The sequence below is a fragment of the Daphnia pulicaria genome, chromosome 2 (genome assembly GCF_021234035.1).
Source record: "Daphnia pulicaria isolate SC F1-1A chromosome 2, SC_F0-13Bv2, whole genome shotgun sequence".
Classification (NCBI taxonomy): Eukaryota; Metazoa; Arthropoda; class Branchiopoda; order Diplostraca; family Daphniidae; genus Daphnia; species Daphnia pulicaria.
Window position 1 is genome coordinate 11360704 of NC_060914.1, and position 17442 is coordinate 11378145.

Genomic DNA, 17442 nt, shown 5'->3' on the forward strand with positions numbered 1-17442 from the left:
CGTAGCACTTTCTCTTACATCATTTACGAACTTGTTTTAAATCTTTTAAATTAAAGTAAGCAAGCCAATTTCCCCCATTTAAGCAACATTTCACGACAGTGCAAAATTTTGGTTTAATATTGGCAAAATACTAAAACTTACTTTAAAATAATTCTCCCTCTTTTTCTCAAACAAATTAGTCTGGAGTCAATATTTTTTGGCGCTTGTCAAATTATGGGTTTTGACACACTTTCACCCATTGATTCGTACAGAGGAGCTTTCCACATCTATTTCAAGAAGTTCTCCGGGAAAATCAAGAACAATTTACGTGAATAGCATTTTAGACATAACGATGTCTACAAGCGCGGGTGGAGAATCGACAATCAAACGTCGAAAATGTCAACAATATGTGCTCAAATTTGATCATTATCTCCCCCGGTAATATGGACTCCGGTAGAAAGAAAACGATTTAGAAAGCTGAAAGGGACCATCTACCAATCTCGACCAATTTTAAAAAAACAAATATCAAATTCTAAATAAAGTTTCATAAAAATGAGCGCATACTAATCACTGAACAACCCCGTGATTTTTAGAGTAACAAAATCTGATCCTACAGTGGGAAAAGCGGAAGAGTTCTCAACATTCTAGGTAAAAAGATATACCCAGACGTCCATAAATCTTGTTAGAAATGATTTTTTTTTTTTTTTTTGCTGTAGAAAACTAAAATTTTAAGAGAAAGATAAAGTAAAAATCTGTTAATATTTGTAGGTGGCGGAGAGACGTGACTTGAGGTAATCCAGGGCTCCAATTGCAGGTTGGTCGCTGGAACCATTTAATTGAGAAACCATTACGTCATTATCCGGATGAACAAAGAAGGCGATCGATTGGCGAGTCGATTTTCGGCGTAATTCTTCTTCCGGCACTAACACTCGATGAACCTGTTGTAAAAACAATTCTTATTTATTATTTTAATCAATTTTCCAAAATTATGTGCAATCACCGTTGCAGTGTAACGATCCGAAGTCCAGAATTGCATCAGATCTCCAAGATTTACAAGGATTGACCCCGGGATCGGAGTAGCAGGTATCCATTTGCTTCCGGAAAGTACCTTTAGTTGAAAAACGCCAAATAATGAATACGTTAAATAACGTCAATAACGAATACAGATGTGCCGAAATAACCTCTAATCCGCCAACACTGTCTTGTAGGAGGAGTGTGATGGTCCCGTAATCAGAATGAGCTCCGCATCTTACAACGCCGGGCTGGATATCCGATTCGGAAAGCGATGGATAATACAAAGTCCGAAAAGTTGTGGCATTCTTATCTTGATCTTGAAACATGAAGCGATGGCGATCGACGAAATAATTCTCTGTCAATCCTTATTAACCAGAAATCAATTATTAACTGCCTCAATTTGTTTTAACCAAATATTTTACCTAGTGCCAGAGCCATACATGCAAGTAAGCGTCTCGTTAGTTCACTCAGTTTCAAGGCGAGATCAGTGACGGATGACCGGAATTCAGGATTTGTGTCTTCTGATGGAAATACACTCTTCGAACTGGTTAAGTTGTAAGCCTCTTTGATTTCATGATGAATATCAGTTCCCAATCTATCAAAACATTATATAATTAAACTCTTGAAACAACAAGGTAATAACGTTTTTACATTTCTTGATTAATTCCGACGTAACCGTCATTGTTTTTCGATAAATCCCGACGTGTTTGCTTCTTGATGTCGTCTGGTAGTAGGAAAAAGTGTTTGGAGGCTTTCAAAACTTTGTCAATCTGAAAATAGATCAGAGAAAAACAACTCAATATCAAATTTATACAGGTACAAGGTTAAAGAACTATTTTACTGTAGTTTGGTCGATGCCATGATTTGTTAAATAAACGAAACCGACAGTGGAAAAGGCTTCATCCAGTTGTTTCACGATCAGGTGGGCGTTGCTGATGTCGTTTTTTCGCACTAGAAAATATAAGCCCGGCAACAGAAACTCAATCGTTAGTCTCAAAATAGTTTTAACATTTTGCACACACACTTTAATTACACACTATACCTAATGCAGTTAAATCTACGATCGGAATGCTTGCCATCTCGATTATTCAGTGATATTCCACAATCTGATAGCATCTTGAACATTTTGTGGGAGGAACAGACATCGAATGGTAAACACGAGTTTGTGTTTTTGACAACTGAACGCCATCTAATGATGATTTTTTAAACAAATTTTCAAAAATGTCAAAAAGAGTAAAACTTAAAGTAAGACAATAGTAAAGGATGGCACTTCTAGTTTTTCAACATAGGACATGTTTGTTTAGCAGTTTGCTTTTAGATAGCAAGGACTGATGAGTTTAGTATTAGTAAGTAAGGACGGAGACTGTAAAAATACGTTTCCTAGTAACAGAATTTCATTTTTTAAAATATCAAACATTAAATTCCGCGCCCAGCTTTTCACTTGTCACTCAAAAAGTTAGGAATCAATAATCCCATTTTCCATTACAATAACTATTCCGTTCTTTTAACAAAAAATCCTAAGCATTCGGAAGGAGAAAATGATTGAACTTTGTTCGCTTTATTACTATGTCGATTGTTGCGAGGGGGCAGAGATTACACTGTCTGACATTCAAGTAACAATTTCACTACCTAGGACTTACAAATTGTTCTCTCGTTATCTGGAAACAGGAAGTATTGGGCGATTCTCACAAAGAAAAATATTGAAGATCTTTAACATGGTCATACTCTCATAGATTGATAGATAACTGGTATGACGTATCTCAACTGGCAGTAGAAGTACGAGTACTACTTTGAAAACTAGGTAAATAGTTGATCTGACTGATCAGTGATTCATAACTCCACCTACTTTTCCACAGCGCGTGATTACAATTAGTGTATCAGTTTCAGATCTTTCTTCAAAAATGTTTGGTACGAGCCAACTAGATCCAGTGATCTGCAGTGCACTCAACGGGAAGAATTTCGAAAATTGATTCAGAAACGTCGCTAGAGTTTCATTCAAATTTTCCATATCCAATCATCGACGAAATAAGTTGACAGGAAAATGGTCAAAAAAAGTAACCTGGCAAACACTTTGCATACCTTCAACGGTATCTCGATGGTAAGTCAAAATCACGCTCATCTCAATAGATCTACATTGTTTTTGAATTTACATTTCATTTGAAAAAAATTGATATTCATTTAGATTTTAGCCGTAGTCGTCATGGGCCTATGCTTGTGGCTGCGCTATGAATGGGACTTCAAGCACTACGTGTACGAACTGGAAGCCCAAAAGGTTTTGTGGACCGGCCCATACATTCTTATTGCTTCGTCTACTTTGGCAATGGCAACGGTCGTCATCGGTGTCTGGGCAACTGTCGTCGAGGACTGCCAACTCTTTTTACTGGTAAGTTTATATCAAACACTATAAGTCTAGTTAAAAATGGAAGTCAATTTCCTATTTATGGGATGTTCTAAACTATGTTACAAGATTTAAATTTAACCATAATTAAATCAAGTAAATAGTACTACTTTGTATACGGATATGTTTTGTAATTGCTGCGGTATGTGTGAGTTAATCCGCCAAAAAAAAAAAAGTTGAAACGCGGTAAAAAGAATACTTTATCTCCCAGTCTGCCATTGGTTTATCGGAGAAGATAAAATAGTTGAACGCTGTCACCAGGGGACCCAATGCCCCAATATCTAATACAGATGAATTAACCTGCCAAAAGCAATAGTTAGGTAAGCACAATGGTTTGAGAATAAGAGATATTCGATAACACTCAAATTAACAAATAAATACCGCAAATAACACCGGCTCAACCCGCTATAAATTAGAAAACATCCGGGGCAGATAGAAAAATGCTGATGACGTTCTTCATCGCGTTGTTTTTTTCTTTCACAACAGTTCGTGATGGGCAGCGTTTTGTCGGTCATTCTGGGGATAGCCGGACTAGCCTACACTCTCGATCATGGAATCTACAAGTCTGACTTGACTCCGTGGTTGGAGGAGCGCTTCTTTGTCCTCTTTCACGAGATGGATCACAACGAAAGATCTGCACGCATCCTGCGAATCATTCAAGAAGATGTAAATGAGCTAATTTGCCTAAAAATTCGATGAAAGACTTTTACGTTATGAAAATGGTGACAGATTGAATGTTGCGGTCCTTCCGACTGGAAAGACTATGCGGCGTTTAACAAGGTCTTGCCAGACGAGTGCCGCAATCCTTCGACCGGAAATATTGCGGGTGGTGGTTGCGCGGAAGAATTCGCTCGCTGGATGGAACCTAAAACCGGTTGGCTATCCGGCATCGCATTACTGCTCGTCGTCATCCAGGTAACTCTACCTACCGCGAATTACAGTAAATAATCGGGTTAATAACTCAATTGAATTAATAGCTAGGAGGCATATCGACCAGCTTGTGGCTAAGGAAAGTAATTTTGCGAGAGCATTTCAAGGACAATAAACCGTATCGTCCAGTCAGGACATAAAAAAAAAGCTTAAAATTATCCAATTTAAATTTCTGACATTTCTAAATACACGTAATGAAAAAAGAGAAAAACCCAGATAAAGCCGGTTATAGTATTAAAGTCTTTAACTTTCCGAAATCCATGGTCGTATTAAGTGACTTGCGATATTTCCTAATACATCGCAGACACTTGTAGTTACCCAATTTATTACTGCGACCTTTCATACACATTGCTGGGTTTATTTATTATACTCACGAACATGATCCGTACTAATAACGAATAACCTTTCCATTCTGCATATGAATAACGGTCGTTGATCAACGATCAACCACAGCGACAAAAGGCAAACTAATTCTTTTACACGGATCAAGATGCCTAAATAAATCTCTCATCATCACGTAAGCACCTCACAAACTTGTAATAAAGCGCAATCTTATCTGACGCACTGAATCCTAGTCACGAGTGTTTGTGTAGTGAATGATTACCCGATGACTCACGGAATAACCGACAAAAGACCCGACTCCTCCCTCTTCTCACTTATAGCTGCAATCAATTTGATTGGTTTCGGATTAGAATTTCTATTCAACTGAAAATTGTCCATCGCTACTCAATAATAATAATTGAAATGAAAAGTGAATCTAAGCGATTCTTTTTCATTCTCTATTAGAAAAAAATATCCCCGCGGAACACATCTGTTTCTACGCTTTAGTTTGTCACGCTTGACTAACATTTAAGCATACAAAGCGGTAGGCTATAAAAGATTTTGTTGATCAGTAGCAGGTGCTGAACAGACGGACGAGCAGATTCAACTGAAGCCTCGCGTTAGGCTACTATATATATTTTGAAACAAACTTTTGGGTAGAAACGGGACTTGTTTTATTTCCCAGCACCAGAAACAACCGGGGCTTTAATAACGGAACGGAAAAAAGGCAGATGGTCAATTCAAGCCAAACGCACCATGTACACCACACTTTTTGTAGTCGATCAGTTATTGCCTGTACGTTGTCACCAGTATGAAGGCAGAGAGTGACGAGTGTACACTGGACGCAGTTTTATTCAATCAACTATGTTTTCACTTTTTTCTAACAGAATCACTAAACTTAGAATTATCGCTGCGTTCCTGGTTCTAGGTACCCTGGTGTTCATTCATTCCCTGTGCAATGGTACACCATTGATAAAGTCGGACCCTCAAAAGGTTGTCAAAGTGAGTCGAAATGAAACGAAAACAATTTTAATTTGGAACGGATCCGGCCGGAAGGAAGTGCGCAATTTCGGCTGGGGTAAGGACGCCTTTATCAATAAGAATTGCACTTACACTCGATGCGAAATGACCGATAATCGGTCGGAACGGCCTCTCGAGCAGTTCGACGCCATTGTCTTTGTACTTAATGACGAATTCACTTCGCCGGATCAACTGATGATTCCGGATTTTAAAAACAAACGCAACGCAAGTCAGCACCTCGTCATGTTCACTCAAGAGTCTCCCCCAGCGCTGAAATCGTATTACAACATGACTCAATTAGCTCATTTTTTCAATTGGACCATGACGTATAGAATGGATTCTGATATCCGATTCCTCTACGGTCGGATTTTCCCGAAAGAACACGCTCCTCGCACACCGGAAGAAATAAGTAAGTTAAGAAAAAAAGCTCGGGTTAGTCTACCGCCAGATTCAAAACGCAACAAGACCAAAACAGTCGCCTGGATGGTTTCCCATTGCAATACCCATGGCCAAAGAGAAACGTACGTCAAAGAGCTGAGCAAATACATCGACGTCGATATTTACGGCGGATGTGGTAATCTGTCGTGTGCGCTTGACGTATTGCATCACTCGGACCCTCAGTGTTACAACATGCTCGAGTCAACCTACAAATTCTACATCTCATTCGAAAATGCCATTTGCCCAGACTACGTCACTGAAAAGTTTTTCAAAATTATGGGCCACGACATCGTTCCGGTCGTCTACGGCGGAGCAGACTACAGTCAACACGCACCGCCCCACTCGTACATCGACGCCCGCAAATTCAAACCCAAAGAATTGGCCGCTTATCTCAAATTACTCGATGCAAACGACACGCTCTACAACGAGTATTTCTGGTGGAAGGATTATTACCAAGTGGAATACAGCGTGGAGGACATGACTCGTCACAGCTTTTGTGACTTGTGTCAAAAACTGCACGAGCAACAAGATGGCGATTTTCGGACTTATAAAGAACTGGAGTCGGAATGGGGCGATGGCAACAAGTGCCAACCCTTTGATCCCAGTTGGATATCATCATATTAAAATTGAATCAATACATTTTCACAAAAATGTTTCGCCTGGTGTGTGTAGCTTTTGATACTTTGTCCACTCTCTTGTCACTCACTCACTCGATTCATTGGAATTTTGGGGGAAATTTAAAAAAAGGTACACTTTGGAGTCATCGAATTATAATTAAAAGATAACGATTGAATTTTTTCCCGTTTTAATATTTTTTTTTTTACAAAATAAACAAACAAAAATCTCAGCTAAAACTTGCCCCATCTAGGGAGAAAGTTGCCGAACGTGTTGGCTAACCTGGGTTTTGATTTGTTGTGATTTTATGTTTTAAATTTTGATTACATCTCAAGGTGACTAGACAAATTTGCAAATAGAAGAAAAATGGGTTCAATAAAGGACATGCTAAAAAAACTAAATGCTAAAAATGAACAACCTGTTGCCAGGTTTTGGGATTTCTAGCTTGAACTATATTCTATTCTTATCTTACCCTATATTAGTAAAAATAGCACAAACATTTGAGACTTACAGAATGATGATTTCAGCCTAGGTAGTTTTTGTGGGGGGTGGCAATTGAAGATAATGAAACGTCAATGCTGGTCACTTGCATTGGCTGATGAAATCGTTTGATTGACATGGACTCTGGTAAAACAAAATTGCACATTAAATATGCATATGGAAAAGCAAAAAAATTGCATGAAGGTAATATTATTTTAATGCTTTAGTCAGAAAAAAACAGGTTGAATCAAAGATTTCAGCCCCACTGTCATGACTGCAACATGTGGCACAGACTCCTTTCACTGATGTAGGCCATTTCAGCTACTTAATCTATCCCCCACCCAAATTCTATCACTAATTGGACACCTGTCCCAATGAATTTCAGATAAATCATGGCGTGATTGTTCCTTTGTTCGTAGTTTTAAATTACAACCCGAAAGAACATAATTATACAACTGTGTCAGACAACTTGTCTTCAAGCCAACTTACCTCAAACAGCTCATTTCCCCCATTTTTATTCCCCACAGGAATCAATAACTTTTACAATTAATGACGTGTGAACTTAATCTTTTGTTCAAAATTTTCTTTTTCTTCAAAAAGATACTTGAAAACACTATAATACTTTCCGCAGTTCAAAAAGTCTTGCGGGTGTTCGCCTATCCCTTCAGGGGGGTTTAATGCTGCAACTTTTGTTTGGTGCGTCGTAGCATTTTCAAAGTTTTGGTAAGCCATCTGGGAGTTGCCTTTCAAATTTGGTATAAAAAAGACTTGAATTATTATTATTCCTAAATCCTAACTAGAAAAAACGTCAATAGTATAATTCAATAGAATTATTTACCGAATCAATAAAGACGTTTGTATCATTACGAAAAATTGGAAAGTGAAAGAGATTTTGCCTAAAAGGGCTGTCATGTGTTAACGCCATATATATCGAGATTTAAAAAAACAATTATACGGACGGCGAAACCGGAAACTCTCCATTGAATTAACGTGAAAACCTTGAACGCATTTTCTTATTTGTGGACAGAAGTCAGCGCCTCTCCACTTATTCTTTGTCCAATGGCCGGCAGCAGGCCCTCAACCATTTCAAGTACACAACAACAGCACTTTCCCTTTTTCAATTGTAGCTTTAGCGTCGCGATTCCACGAAATTAAGAAGGTTAATAAGTTTTTTTAAATTTTAGACCAGCAGCAGCTGAATATGTATTTTTGATACCTGCGTTCATCTCATCAAATGAATTTGGATATTACAACGATGTCACGGTCAGAATCCACGCCAAAAAGGAATTCACGCAACCGTAAAATTGCCAATTATTCCGGATGAAGACATATAATCCGCAAACTGATTGTTTCATTATTGGCTGTCGAAAATATGTTGAAGTAATAAAACAAATCGAATGGCGTGATTTTACCTCGGTTTTATTTAAAACGAAAAATTCAGAGTTAACTTCTGCTACCATTTCGATCTTTCCCGATCTGGGCATCATCAGGTAGCAAGGGAAATGAAGTTGTCAAACCTCTCTCGACTCACCAAGCCCTTATTAGGAGCACATCACGTATACCCTACGCTCCCTGTTTAGAATACAATCACAAAAACAACGCATAAACTGAGACTACGTGTATCTCAATTTTTCTCTTGGCCATCTGAAAGGAAAAAAAAAACAAAATTCGTTTCCAGACCGTCAAACATTTCGTTTTCTTCTAGGGGAATTTTGATTTTCTCTTTTACATCACGTAGGCAATAATTCGCCCCATATAAGGTCGTGAAACTTTTTTTGTTTGTTCTGGATTTATGTAATAAGACGACACACTTAATGTCGATGCGAAACAAAACCAAAACGAATTCAGCCGCGCAGTGAAACTAAACAAGTTATCCAGTTGGCAATCTGGAATATATGAATATGGAAAGCGCGCATATGTAAGTTAGTATACAAGCTGTAGTATAACAGCGTTATCGGATTTGCCAAAACTGGAAAGTTGTGTGTCGATGGGTGGGCCCCCCAATGGAAATATGCGTCGTCCTATTCGCCGTGGAAGAGAAAATCCTGGCCATCTTGCAACGTCCATATCGCCAAAAAATGATGTTTTTATTCCAGTTTCATAGCTCGAGGATTGGAGAGAGCGCGTCATACAACTCGATCGGAGAATATTCAAATGGCCAAAGGCAGATTAGAAATGTGTGTCCAGCAGCTCTACGCAAAGTCATGTAACAGCAATTAAAGTATTACATGTGGGCCGTGTACAATAAGTGATTGTCAATAACCTCCAATAAGAAAAACCCTGGAACTCAATTAGGCCTCGAGAAATGTTTACGTAATCATCAAAACTTGTTGCAATCCGGTTTCGTAATTACAGATCTGTACTATTAAATTGCCCAACAAAAATAAGTTTGCCAAGGTCTGGAAGTATAATGATTTAGCACAACCCCAAAATAACAACATTTCTGGGAATTGAATAATCAAAGTGCCAACCAAATTTAATTTGATACTCCCAGTGTAAAAAAAAACATCATTGGATCAATAGCCAAGTTCTCTCCCCTGGGCAAATTGGGAATCTGAACGAACAGAGTTTGAGAGTTGTCAAACCTCTTGTCTATATACTCTGACCGAAACAAGTTTCGTGACTCCCGATTCCGTGTGATTGGGCCAAAAGCCCAACTGCTTTGTACGCAAGGAAGAGTGTTTTCTATTTAGGTCTCTACAAGTTTTACCTGCGCTTTACCAGCACACACTAGCTAGCTGCTGGTGGATTCAAGGTGCGGCGTGATTTCTTTCGTTCTTTCTATACTACCACTCCTGGCGTTCAGCTCCAACTCGGCTCAGTCCCTCGCCGGCAATCTCACCGAAAGGATATCACGAAATCCCCATTATTCCGCAATGTCGTCCGCCCAGCAATTGATCCTGGCCGTCTTGTTGGTTGCCATCACCAGCTGGACCACCAGCGTGACATGCAAATCCGTTCAGCCGTTGAAAAAGGAGGTGTGGAATGAGCTGAATTGCAACAAACCTCAATCACGACTCGCCTACCTGGGTAAGTTGCCGAACCCTTTTTTTCGCCTTTCTGCTTTTAATTTCTTTCAATTCTGATTGAATTAAAAAAAACAGAGGATGAATACCCCGACTACAATTCGGAGGCCGTTTACCTGCCTCACGCGGCCGTCGTTCAGTATTGCGACAATTCGCTCGGCTGTTGCCGGAAAGGTTATCTCTACGTGGCTACCAAGGAGGAAAAGATGACCTTCGCCTTCCAAGAAATCCTGCACGACACTAAGATTAAAAAGGAAATTGAATTGACAAATCATTTACGCTGCGTCTGTCGAAGCATCGGCAGCCATTAAAGGCCCGTGAGCATTCTGTTGTCGACCGTATTATCTTTGATTCTTTTTTTAAAAACAAAATAGCTCATTTTTATAATCGTTGATACTCAATTAGTGCTAGATTAAATATACCTATTTTCGACGCCGTCCTTTGTTGTGTGCAAATCATTCGATTACGAAATTCCTTTTGAACATATTTAAACGAAGGCTATTTCGCGGGAAAAATCAGCTCTGGTCAAAAATAACAAACAGGAAATTCTCTGCATACCTTCGCCGGAAATTCACCTGTCGAATTATGTCGAATCCCACAAGGATTATTATTACCTGAGCTCACCTGACTGAAAATAGTGAACGACCTCGAGTCAAATTCCATTTCGCAGCTGACTGAGAGTGAAACGGAGAATACTAAATAGCAACTGATTTTCGGGAATTCCTTGTGTCTGTTTCAACTGTTTAAGGGGATAATCAATTAGCATTTTTTTGAATTTTATTTTATTTTTTAATTCTCTATAAAATAGCGTCAACATTTGGTCATGGACTGTGAGAAATAGCCGGACGGATATCGAGTAGTTGGCGAACCATTTCTCCGAATGAATACTTGTAAGTGCGGATTGTATTCTCGTCGAAAACGGGTGTCTTGTTGTAATTGTCATCCACTGTATTAAAAATTCCGGTTAATAAACATTTAGATTATTCATTTAACTCGACTTACTGTAATAGCGGTGGTTCACCAACAGGTGAATGGCATCCAAATGTCGCCAGTTGAACGCTGGATTATCGTAAAGATTCATAGAAATACTCGTGTCAGCTCCGAAATCGCCCTTCACTCGGTGGATCAATTCAGGATTTTTGGACAGGATTTCAACAGTTGGCCGCTCTCCGGCGTTGTAGTACCACAAATCGGGCCGGTAGACCCTGTAAGAATCCAGCCAAAGTGGCAGGAAACGGGCGTCCTTGTGAGCGATAATAATTTGGGTGCCCAGGAATTGATTTTCATCCCAGTTGAGGACGCATTCGAATTTGCGATACTTGTCCAGTGAATTGATAACAAAAGCGTCGTTGTCCAGGTAGATGCCTCCGTATTGCATCAAAACGCGGATGCGTCCGATATCCCCGCCGTGATGAAAGCGCCAACCTTCGCTCAGTTTCTGACCGAAAATTTCCGTCGGAGCTTCCAGGTACTTGACTTCGATCCTGGACCAGAGTTGCTCTTCCTTCTTGACCCAGTCCCAGTATTTGCCTTCGAATTGAAAGTTGACAATGTCCGTGTGGTAGTAGAACATGTCCGGTTTGTGGTTGCGCATGGCGGCCTTCAGCACGACGTAATCGACAAAGTTGAGCTCCGATTTGTTGTAGTGGATGAAATGGATGATGTTGGGGACGATCAAGTCATCGGCGCCCGTCTCGTTGTTGAATTCAGAGAAAGCAGGTCGATCGACAAACATGAGGGACTTGGTGTACAACTGGAAAGATGTGAAAATGAGAAAACAACCGGATAAAATGGCCAATTGCAGGTAGGAAAACGACAAGCGACGGCGAGGCATATTCGATTCAACGGCCAACTTTTTGACGAAAATTTTGTAAGTGACTAACTTGTACATTTACACCTGGGTGGATTAACTACGATTTAATTGAATGTTATAAGGTCCAATTCACTAGACAGACTATTCTAGAAATGAGAACAGGATCTAACAAAATGGCTATTGGCCATAAGTTGTTTTTTTAATTTTATTCCTATGCAGATGCGTTACCCAGACGTCGTAAATTTAACACAAATAAATTCACGCACGAATTCATTGCGACAGTTGTGAGATAGAAATGGGAGCGCGTCTGTTGTTGGATAATAAATAGGACACGTGTGAAAACAGAAGTTGGGTAAAGTGAATAAGTTCCCTGGTAACACCAGAGTGAAATTTTATACACGGAATGGTAATTATACACCGATATTCAGTTCAAGCTGGCCAAACTTGTAATCAACGCAGTCATCGGTTAACATTTATCGCAACAAGAACTAAAGAACAAATGGAGGGATTTGTTCCACTCCTTAGTAGCTCTCGCTGCCATACTTGGCCATCACAAAACTTGTTATGCCCGAAATTATTGGCTATACATAAAATCAAAGGAAATGCAAATTTTAACACCAATTCCCTATTGTAATTTAAGACGTGATTGTGTTTTATAACTTAATCAGTTTGTGCGCCCATTCATGTCCAGCACCATTTCAGTCTTAATCAATCTACTGTTTGTTTGTTTTAAAATTGGCAATTAGGTCAAGTCCGTTTGGTAACTTATGGACTAAGAGAAAAATCCGGTTCTAAATCTAGGACTTCACGGGCCATGGTGCCAAATGTGTACCTGTACGTGCGAATGTTGCCCTCGTCAAATTCCTCCGTCTCGTTGAAATGGGGATCCACTTTTAAAAAATTGTAATAAAATTTCAAGTGAATATTTATAATTAAAAAAGAAACAATTACTGTAGTAGCGATGGCCCATCAGCATGTGAATGATGTCAAAACGACGCCAATCGTAATTGGGATCAGTGAAGAGATTGGATCCAACTTCCGTGTCGGCTCCAAAATCGCCTTTCACTCGATGGATCAAATGCGGATGGTGAAAAAGGATTTCTGTTGTCGGCCTTTCCCCGCCATTGTAGTACCTGAAACAGCATAACCAAAATTTGATTAAAAGGAAAAAGAAGGTTCAATAAAAAATGAATTGACCATCTATCCGGATAATAATTGTCCTTGTAAGATTCCAGGTAGAGTGCCAGGAAGCGTGAATTCTTGTGAGCGATGAAGACCTGATTGCCCAGGAATTGATCCTCATCCCAGTTGACGACGCATTCAAATTTGCGATACTTGTCCAGTGAATGGATGACGAAGCAATCGTTGTCCAGGTAGATGCCTCCGTACTGCATCAAAACGCGGATGCGTGCGATGTCGCTGCCGTGATACAAACGAAAATCTTCGCTGAGTTGTTGACCGAAAATTTCCGTTGGAGCTTCCAGGTACTTGACTTCAATGCGGGACCACAAGTCCCGGTCTTTCTTCACCAGGTCCCAGTATTTTCCATCGCATGTGGCGTTCTTGACGTCGGTGTGGAAGAAAAACTTGTCCGGTTTGTGGTTACGCATCGCCGCTTTCAACACGACGTAATCGACGAAGCCCAGCGGGAATTTGTCGAAGCGGATAAAGTGGATGATGTTGGGGACGATGAAACTATCGGCGCCCGTCTCGTTATCGAAATTCTTGAAAAATGTTTCGAAATGGCCATTGGGGTTTCCATCGTTACCACTCAACAGGGAAAGAAATAATCTATTCAAATAATGGTTAATGTTAGCCGGAAGAAATTCGATTAAGAAATGAAATTTACGGTCTGTGGAATTCGTGATTCACGAACGAGATAAAACAGCAGCCAAATATCACGCCGGCTATAAACGAAGAATTAGAATATCGGCGAACGGGAATAAAGCGAAAAATGGGTTTAAACATGGCGTTTTACTGCAATGCACTGCGCTTCCATATATTCGCTACGACTACATATACGTGGCATTCAAAAGTTAACATTTCCGCATTTTAGTACCGATGGATTTTAGTACGAAAACGAGACCCATACGGCACATAAAAGGGTCGGATTCCTAATTGACTCCGCCTTGAATGGGACGATTCAAATGATTCATTCTTTAACGCTCTTTTAAAAACGATCAGTCGGTTCGTATGGGTTGGGGAGAAACAGACGTGCAAACCAGACGGAAAAATAAGCCACACGCATTTCTAAAGGAAATATGGTCTATCCCGATAATAGCCAGTCCCCCATGTAAGCTGACACGCACATACCCAAAATTGTTGAAGCTTACACATCTGTGGCAACTGGCAAGTTATTTACTTATTCAACGTTCGAGTTGAATTTTATTCGACTACTAAACAGGTAAAACGAGTAGGAAAATCTAAAAATATTTCTATAACCGGAATATTCAAATTATTTATCTCTCATTTTTGTCTTCAATATTTGTAGGCCTCTGATAAGCGGAGTTTCAAATAGGAAAGCGATTCAACTGGTTGATGTTTTCCCGAGCCGTCTAGCGATGAGATCACAACGCCGTTATCCGGTTGAACGAAAAAGGCAATCGACTGACGTGGTGAACGTCGTTGAATTTCTAATTCGGGAACCCGTACTCGATGAACCTGTAAAATTTTTGTTTTAAAAAGGTTGAAACTAGGCTGCCCTTGTTACCTCAATAATAAACTCGTATCTAATTGTTTTTTTACAGTGGCAACGTAACGATCCGAAGTCCAAAATTGCATCAAGTCACCCAGATTGACGAGGACAGTTTCGGCAATGGGAACGGCTGCTACCCATTCCTTACCAGATAACACCTGTGAAATCATAAAAATCAAAGAAAGGTAAATGAATGCTCAAAGGGTATATGGTACCTCTAATCCCCCCATATCATCTTGGAGTAGTAAAGTGATGGTACCGTAGTCAGTGTGCTCTCCACATCGGACTACCCCCGGCTGTATATCATCACCAGTTAGCGAAGGGTAATAAAGAGAACGTAACATGGTCCCGTTCTTATCCACGCCATCGAAAACGTATCGGTGCCGGCTGTTCAGGTAATCTTCGTCTAAACCTGGAAATTAAATTTTTCTTATTAATCGGTAATAGTAATTATGTTGAGTAAACTAAGTCTTGCCTAAGGCGACAGCCATGAATTTCAACAGGTTGGTAGTCAGTTGACGTAATGATTTGGCCAATTCGCAGGTAGCCAGACGGAATTCCGGGGTGCTATCGTCCGGATAACGACTGGCGGGAGAGGTGACATCATAAGCCTCACGGACTTCATGCGAGCTGCTGTCTTCTAATCTGAAATTTAATTGTAATTAACATTAATTGGCTTATTGTTTTTATTAATTTTAGGTGAATTACATTTCTTGGTCTCTTCCAGTGTATCCATCAAAATTTTCTCTATCGCGTGGGTAACCTTTTTTCACGTTCTCTGGTAGTTGAAAGAAATTTCTGGAAGCTTTGAACAGGTTGTCCACCTTTAATTTAATCAAAATTGCACATTTGAAGGGTAGTAAAATTAAAATGAATATACCTTTTCCTGGTCTATTCCATGATTTTTCAAATAGACGAAACCGACAGTCGAAAAAGCCTTGTCTAATTCGTTCGTGATGCGATCTTTGTGTAAATCTGTCCATAAAATGTTCAATATTTCACCATTTCCCGACTAACTAGGCAACAATTTGTGGTGAAACCAATTATGACTACTTAGAAAATATTAAACCAGAAATAGGAAAGCCCCACGTGGCGTAACATCATTATTTTTATTAGGGATCATCAAAATGAACGACACGTTTTGTGATGTCATCCGTATTTGTACAGGCCGTGACGAAAATTATTCTTAAACTGCGTCATTTTTCAGATCCCACCCACACAAAGTTCTTTATTGAAAATTCTCTTTGAAAATTTAAATAATTTTGCCTTTCATTTTGTGATGTAGACTACGTCTCTCTTCAATGTGGTGCCACTTTTCCGAACAAAATTCCAAACCAAATATACCAAACTTGTCGTTTATGGTGGGCAGTCACATGATTAAAAGTCTTAGTTGTGTGTGTAATTAGTTATGCAACAATGTTAATCTAACATTAGAGTTACTAGTTAGACTTAACTAATGCAGACTTTATTACAAACCGGAAAATAGTAAGTTCTTACCCATATTGGACAGGTCGACGACAGGAATCTCCGGCATGACGAATTGAATAAATATTCCTTGGCTGCAAACAGTATATATAATGAGATGCACTCAGACACATAGTCCATCGATCACTGATGAGAAATGATAAGATTTAAAATTCCATAGGGCATATAGGCCCATAAAGTCAACAAGCGATTTCGCCATCTACCAAAGGACTAGTCAACTATTTCTCCAAAATTTGAATTTTGAAAAAAAGCAATGGAAAAATTGCACAACGTACAAAAACGTGACCAAATGACATACAATCGTCAAATATACATTAGCGTAGGGTCGGTTACGCTGTAATTACCTTTCACTAACAGGAAGTAGCACAACAATGGACTCTTGCTTCGTCGTGACGTCTAAATTTATACACGTCTCAGTTAACTGATTGTCTTTGAAAGGCTAAAGATAGAAATTTGTGGAAAAGGCATGGCGCTGCTTCATTGTTTGGTACCGGAAATGCTTCATCGTGCTCATAAAAGCGGGACAACAAATCGTCATGCATTCAGTAGATAATAATAAATAAGACACAGTCTGTGAGGAAAGATTTTTCTACCTGATCCCGGGAAGTCCCTTTTGGACTTTTTAGTTACGCGGGTTTACCCCAAAGTGATTCAACATCATCAGGCCTCCCTCCTCCATCTTGCGTATAAAAGGCGACTGCCAGGTAGCGAATTTGGTCAGCGATATTGATTCAGCGGTTCGAGATGGATGTCAATGACGACGATAGTTGGTCATTCGTTTACATTGTTCGAAGGCCGATTGAAGATGGAAAAACTCGCCAATCTATTCGATGATTGTCCAGCGGAAATTCATCACATACGGGAAAAACGAAAGGATTGACTGTTTTAATTGAGGTAAAATTCCAAAGAAAATTAATTATTTTGTTTTGCTTACCATTTTTTTTAAATTTTATCCATTCCAATTGTAATAGATTGGAGTTTCTGAAGTCAAGGTATCATAATTTCTTCTACAATCTCACGGTCTGTGAACAAAATCATCAGCCCTCACCTCCTAACACTGCTGAACTTTTTCAAATAGTTGCTGACTCATTTTGTAACCTTCGGAATTTTATTGTCTATGAATCTGTGTCCCGTAATTCGGGGAATTTTTTCAGGAATACATTTCGCGTTTGGCCGAGCTCAAGGCTTTTTCTAAATGGGCGCTGCCTTGGTTTTTATTTTGTTTGTT

At 39.5% G+C, this 17442-nt stretch overlaps 5 protein-coding genes and 2 long non-coding RNA genes across 7 annotated transcripts; 3 read left to right on the plus strand and 4 right to left on the minus strand.

The window, feature by feature from the left end:
- Positions 1-655: 655 nt before the first annotated feature.
- LOC124326379 (2-oxoglutarate-dependent dioxygenase htyE-like) lies at positions 656-2179 on the minus strand. Its single transcript, XM_046785165.1, has 7 exons — positions 2036-2179; positions 1835-1944; positions 1645-1763; positions 1416-1588; positions 1161-1357; positions 980-1087; positions 656-917 (listed from the first exon to the last, which is right to left on the minus strand). Exons 1-7 carry the CDS (start codon positions 2070-2072, stop codon positions 735-737), a joined length of 927 nt encoding a protein of 308 aa, XP_046641121.1. The 5' UTR covers positions 2073-2179; the 3' UTR covers positions 656-734.
- Positions 2180-2942: 763 nt separating this feature from the next.
- On the plus strand, positions 2943-4782 carry LOC124326486 (tetraspanin-2A-like). Its single transcript, XM_046785365.1, has 5 exons — positions 2943-3091; positions 3176-3376; positions 3878-4057; positions 4121-4306; positions 4369-4782. Exons 1-5 carry the CDS (start codon positions 3035-3037, stop codon positions 4459-4461), a joined length of 717 nt encoding a protein of 238 aa, XP_046641321.1. The 5' UTR covers positions 2943-3034; the 3' UTR covers positions 4462-4782.
- On the minus strand, positions 3874-7871 carry LOC124326763. The gene is made up of 4 exons (XR_006915803.1): positions 7685-7871; positions 7227-7339; positions 4102-4316; positions 3874-4036 (listed from the first exon to the last, which is right to left on the minus strand). It is a non-coding gene; the product is annotated as an uncharacterized LOC124326763 (long non-coding RNA).
- Positions 7872-9966: 2095 nt separating this feature from the next.
- On the plus strand, positions 9967-10657 carry LOC124326642. Its single transcript, XM_046785561.1, has 2 exons — positions 9967-10225; positions 10300-10657. Exons 1-2 carry the CDS (start codon positions 10072-10074, stop codon positions 10530-10532), a joined length of 387 nt encoding a protein of 128 aa, XP_046641517.1. The 5' UTR covers positions 9967-10071; the 3' UTR covers positions 10533-10657.
- A 91-nt stretch (positions 10658-10748) lies between these two features.
- On the minus strand, positions 10749-12616 carry LOC124326340. Its single transcript, XM_046785100.1, has 2 exons — positions 11224-12616; positions 10749-11167 (listed from the first exon to the last, which is right to left on the minus strand). Exons 1-2 carry the CDS (start codon positions 12110-12112, stop codon positions 11043-11045), a joined length of 1014 nt encoding a protein of 337 aa, XP_046641056.1. The 5' UTR covers positions 12113-12616; the 3' UTR covers positions 10749-11042.
- Positions 12617-12753: 137 nt separating this feature from the next.
- Positions 12754-16375, minus strand: LOC124326129. Its single transcript, XM_046784786.1, has 9 exons — positions 16227-16375; positions 15610-15704; positions 15438-15553; positions 15205-15374; positions 14945-15141; positions 14745-14887; positions 13232-13825; positions 12986-13167; positions 12754-12924 (listed from the first exon to the last, which is right to left on the minus strand). The coding sequence occupies exons 1-9, from the start codon at positions 16261-16263 to the stop codon at positions 12800-12802; spliced, it is 1659 nt and encodes a 552-aa protein (XP_046640742.1). The 5' UTR covers positions 16264-16375; the 3' UTR covers positions 12754-12799.
- Positions 16376-16472: 97 nt separating this feature from the next.
- On the plus strand, positions 16473-17431 carry LOC124326777. Its single transcript, XR_006915823.1, has 2 exons — positions 16473-17108; positions 17186-17431. It is a non-coding gene; the product is annotated as an uncharacterized LOC124326777 (long non-coding RNA).
- Positions 17432-17442: the final 11 nt, after the last annotated feature.

Excerpts from the sequence above, each read along its gene's own strand:
- LOC124326379 (XM_046785165.1), bottom strand. The coding sequence starts at position 2,072 with ATGGCAAGCATTCCGATCGTAGATTTAACTGCATTAG. Across the intron at positions 1,764-1,834 it reads ATGGCATCGACCAAACTACA|ATTGACAAAGTTTTGAAAGC; the intron begins GTAAAATAGTTC and ends ATCTATTTTCAG. Across the intron at positions 1,589-1,644 it reads GTCGGAATTAATCAAGAAAT|ATTGGGAACTGATATTCATC; the intron begins GTAAAAACGTTA and ends ATGTTTTGATAG.
- LOC124326486 (XM_046785365.1), top strand. The coding sequence starts at position 3,035 with ATGGTCAAAAAAAGTAACCTGGCAAACACTTTGCATACCTTCAACGGT. Across the intron at positions 4,058-4,120 it reads TGCGAATCATTCAAGAAGAT|ATTGAATGTTGCGGTCCTTC; the intron begins GTAAATGAGCTA and ends AAATGGTGACAG. Across the intron at positions 4,307-4,368 it reads TACTGCTCGTCGTCATCCAG|CTAGGAGGCATATCGACCAG; the intron begins GTAACTCTACCT and ends TTGAATTAATAG.
- LOC124326642 (XM_046785561.1), top strand. The coding sequence starts at position 10,072 with ATGTCGTCCGCCCAGCAATTGATCCTGGCCGTCTTGTTGGTTGCCATC. Across the intron at positions 10,226-10,299 it reads ATCACGACTCGCCTACCTGG|AGGATGAATACCCCGACTAC; the intron begins GTAAGTTGCCGA and ends TAAAAAAAACAG.
- LOC124326340 (XM_046785100.1), bottom strand. The coding sequence starts at position 12,112 with ATGTACAAGTTAGTCACTTACAAAATTTTCGTCAAAAAGTTGGCCGTT. Across the intron at positions 11,168-11,223 it reads GGTGAACCACCGCTATTACA|TGGATGACAATTACAACAAG; the intron begins GTAAGTCGAGTT and ends TTTTTAATACAG.
- LOC124326129 (XM_046784786.1), bottom strand. The coding sequence starts at position 16,263 with ATGCCGGAGATTCCTGTCGTCGACCTGTCCAATATGG. Across the intron at positions 14,888-14,944 it reads ATGATATGGGGGGATTAGAG|GTGTTATCTGGTAAGGAATG; the intron begins GTACCATATACC and ends ATGATTTCACAG. Across the intron at positions 13,168-13,231 it reads AATTATTATCCGGATAGATG|GTACTACAATGGCGGGGAAA; the intron begins GTCAATTCATTT and ends ATGCTGTTTCAG.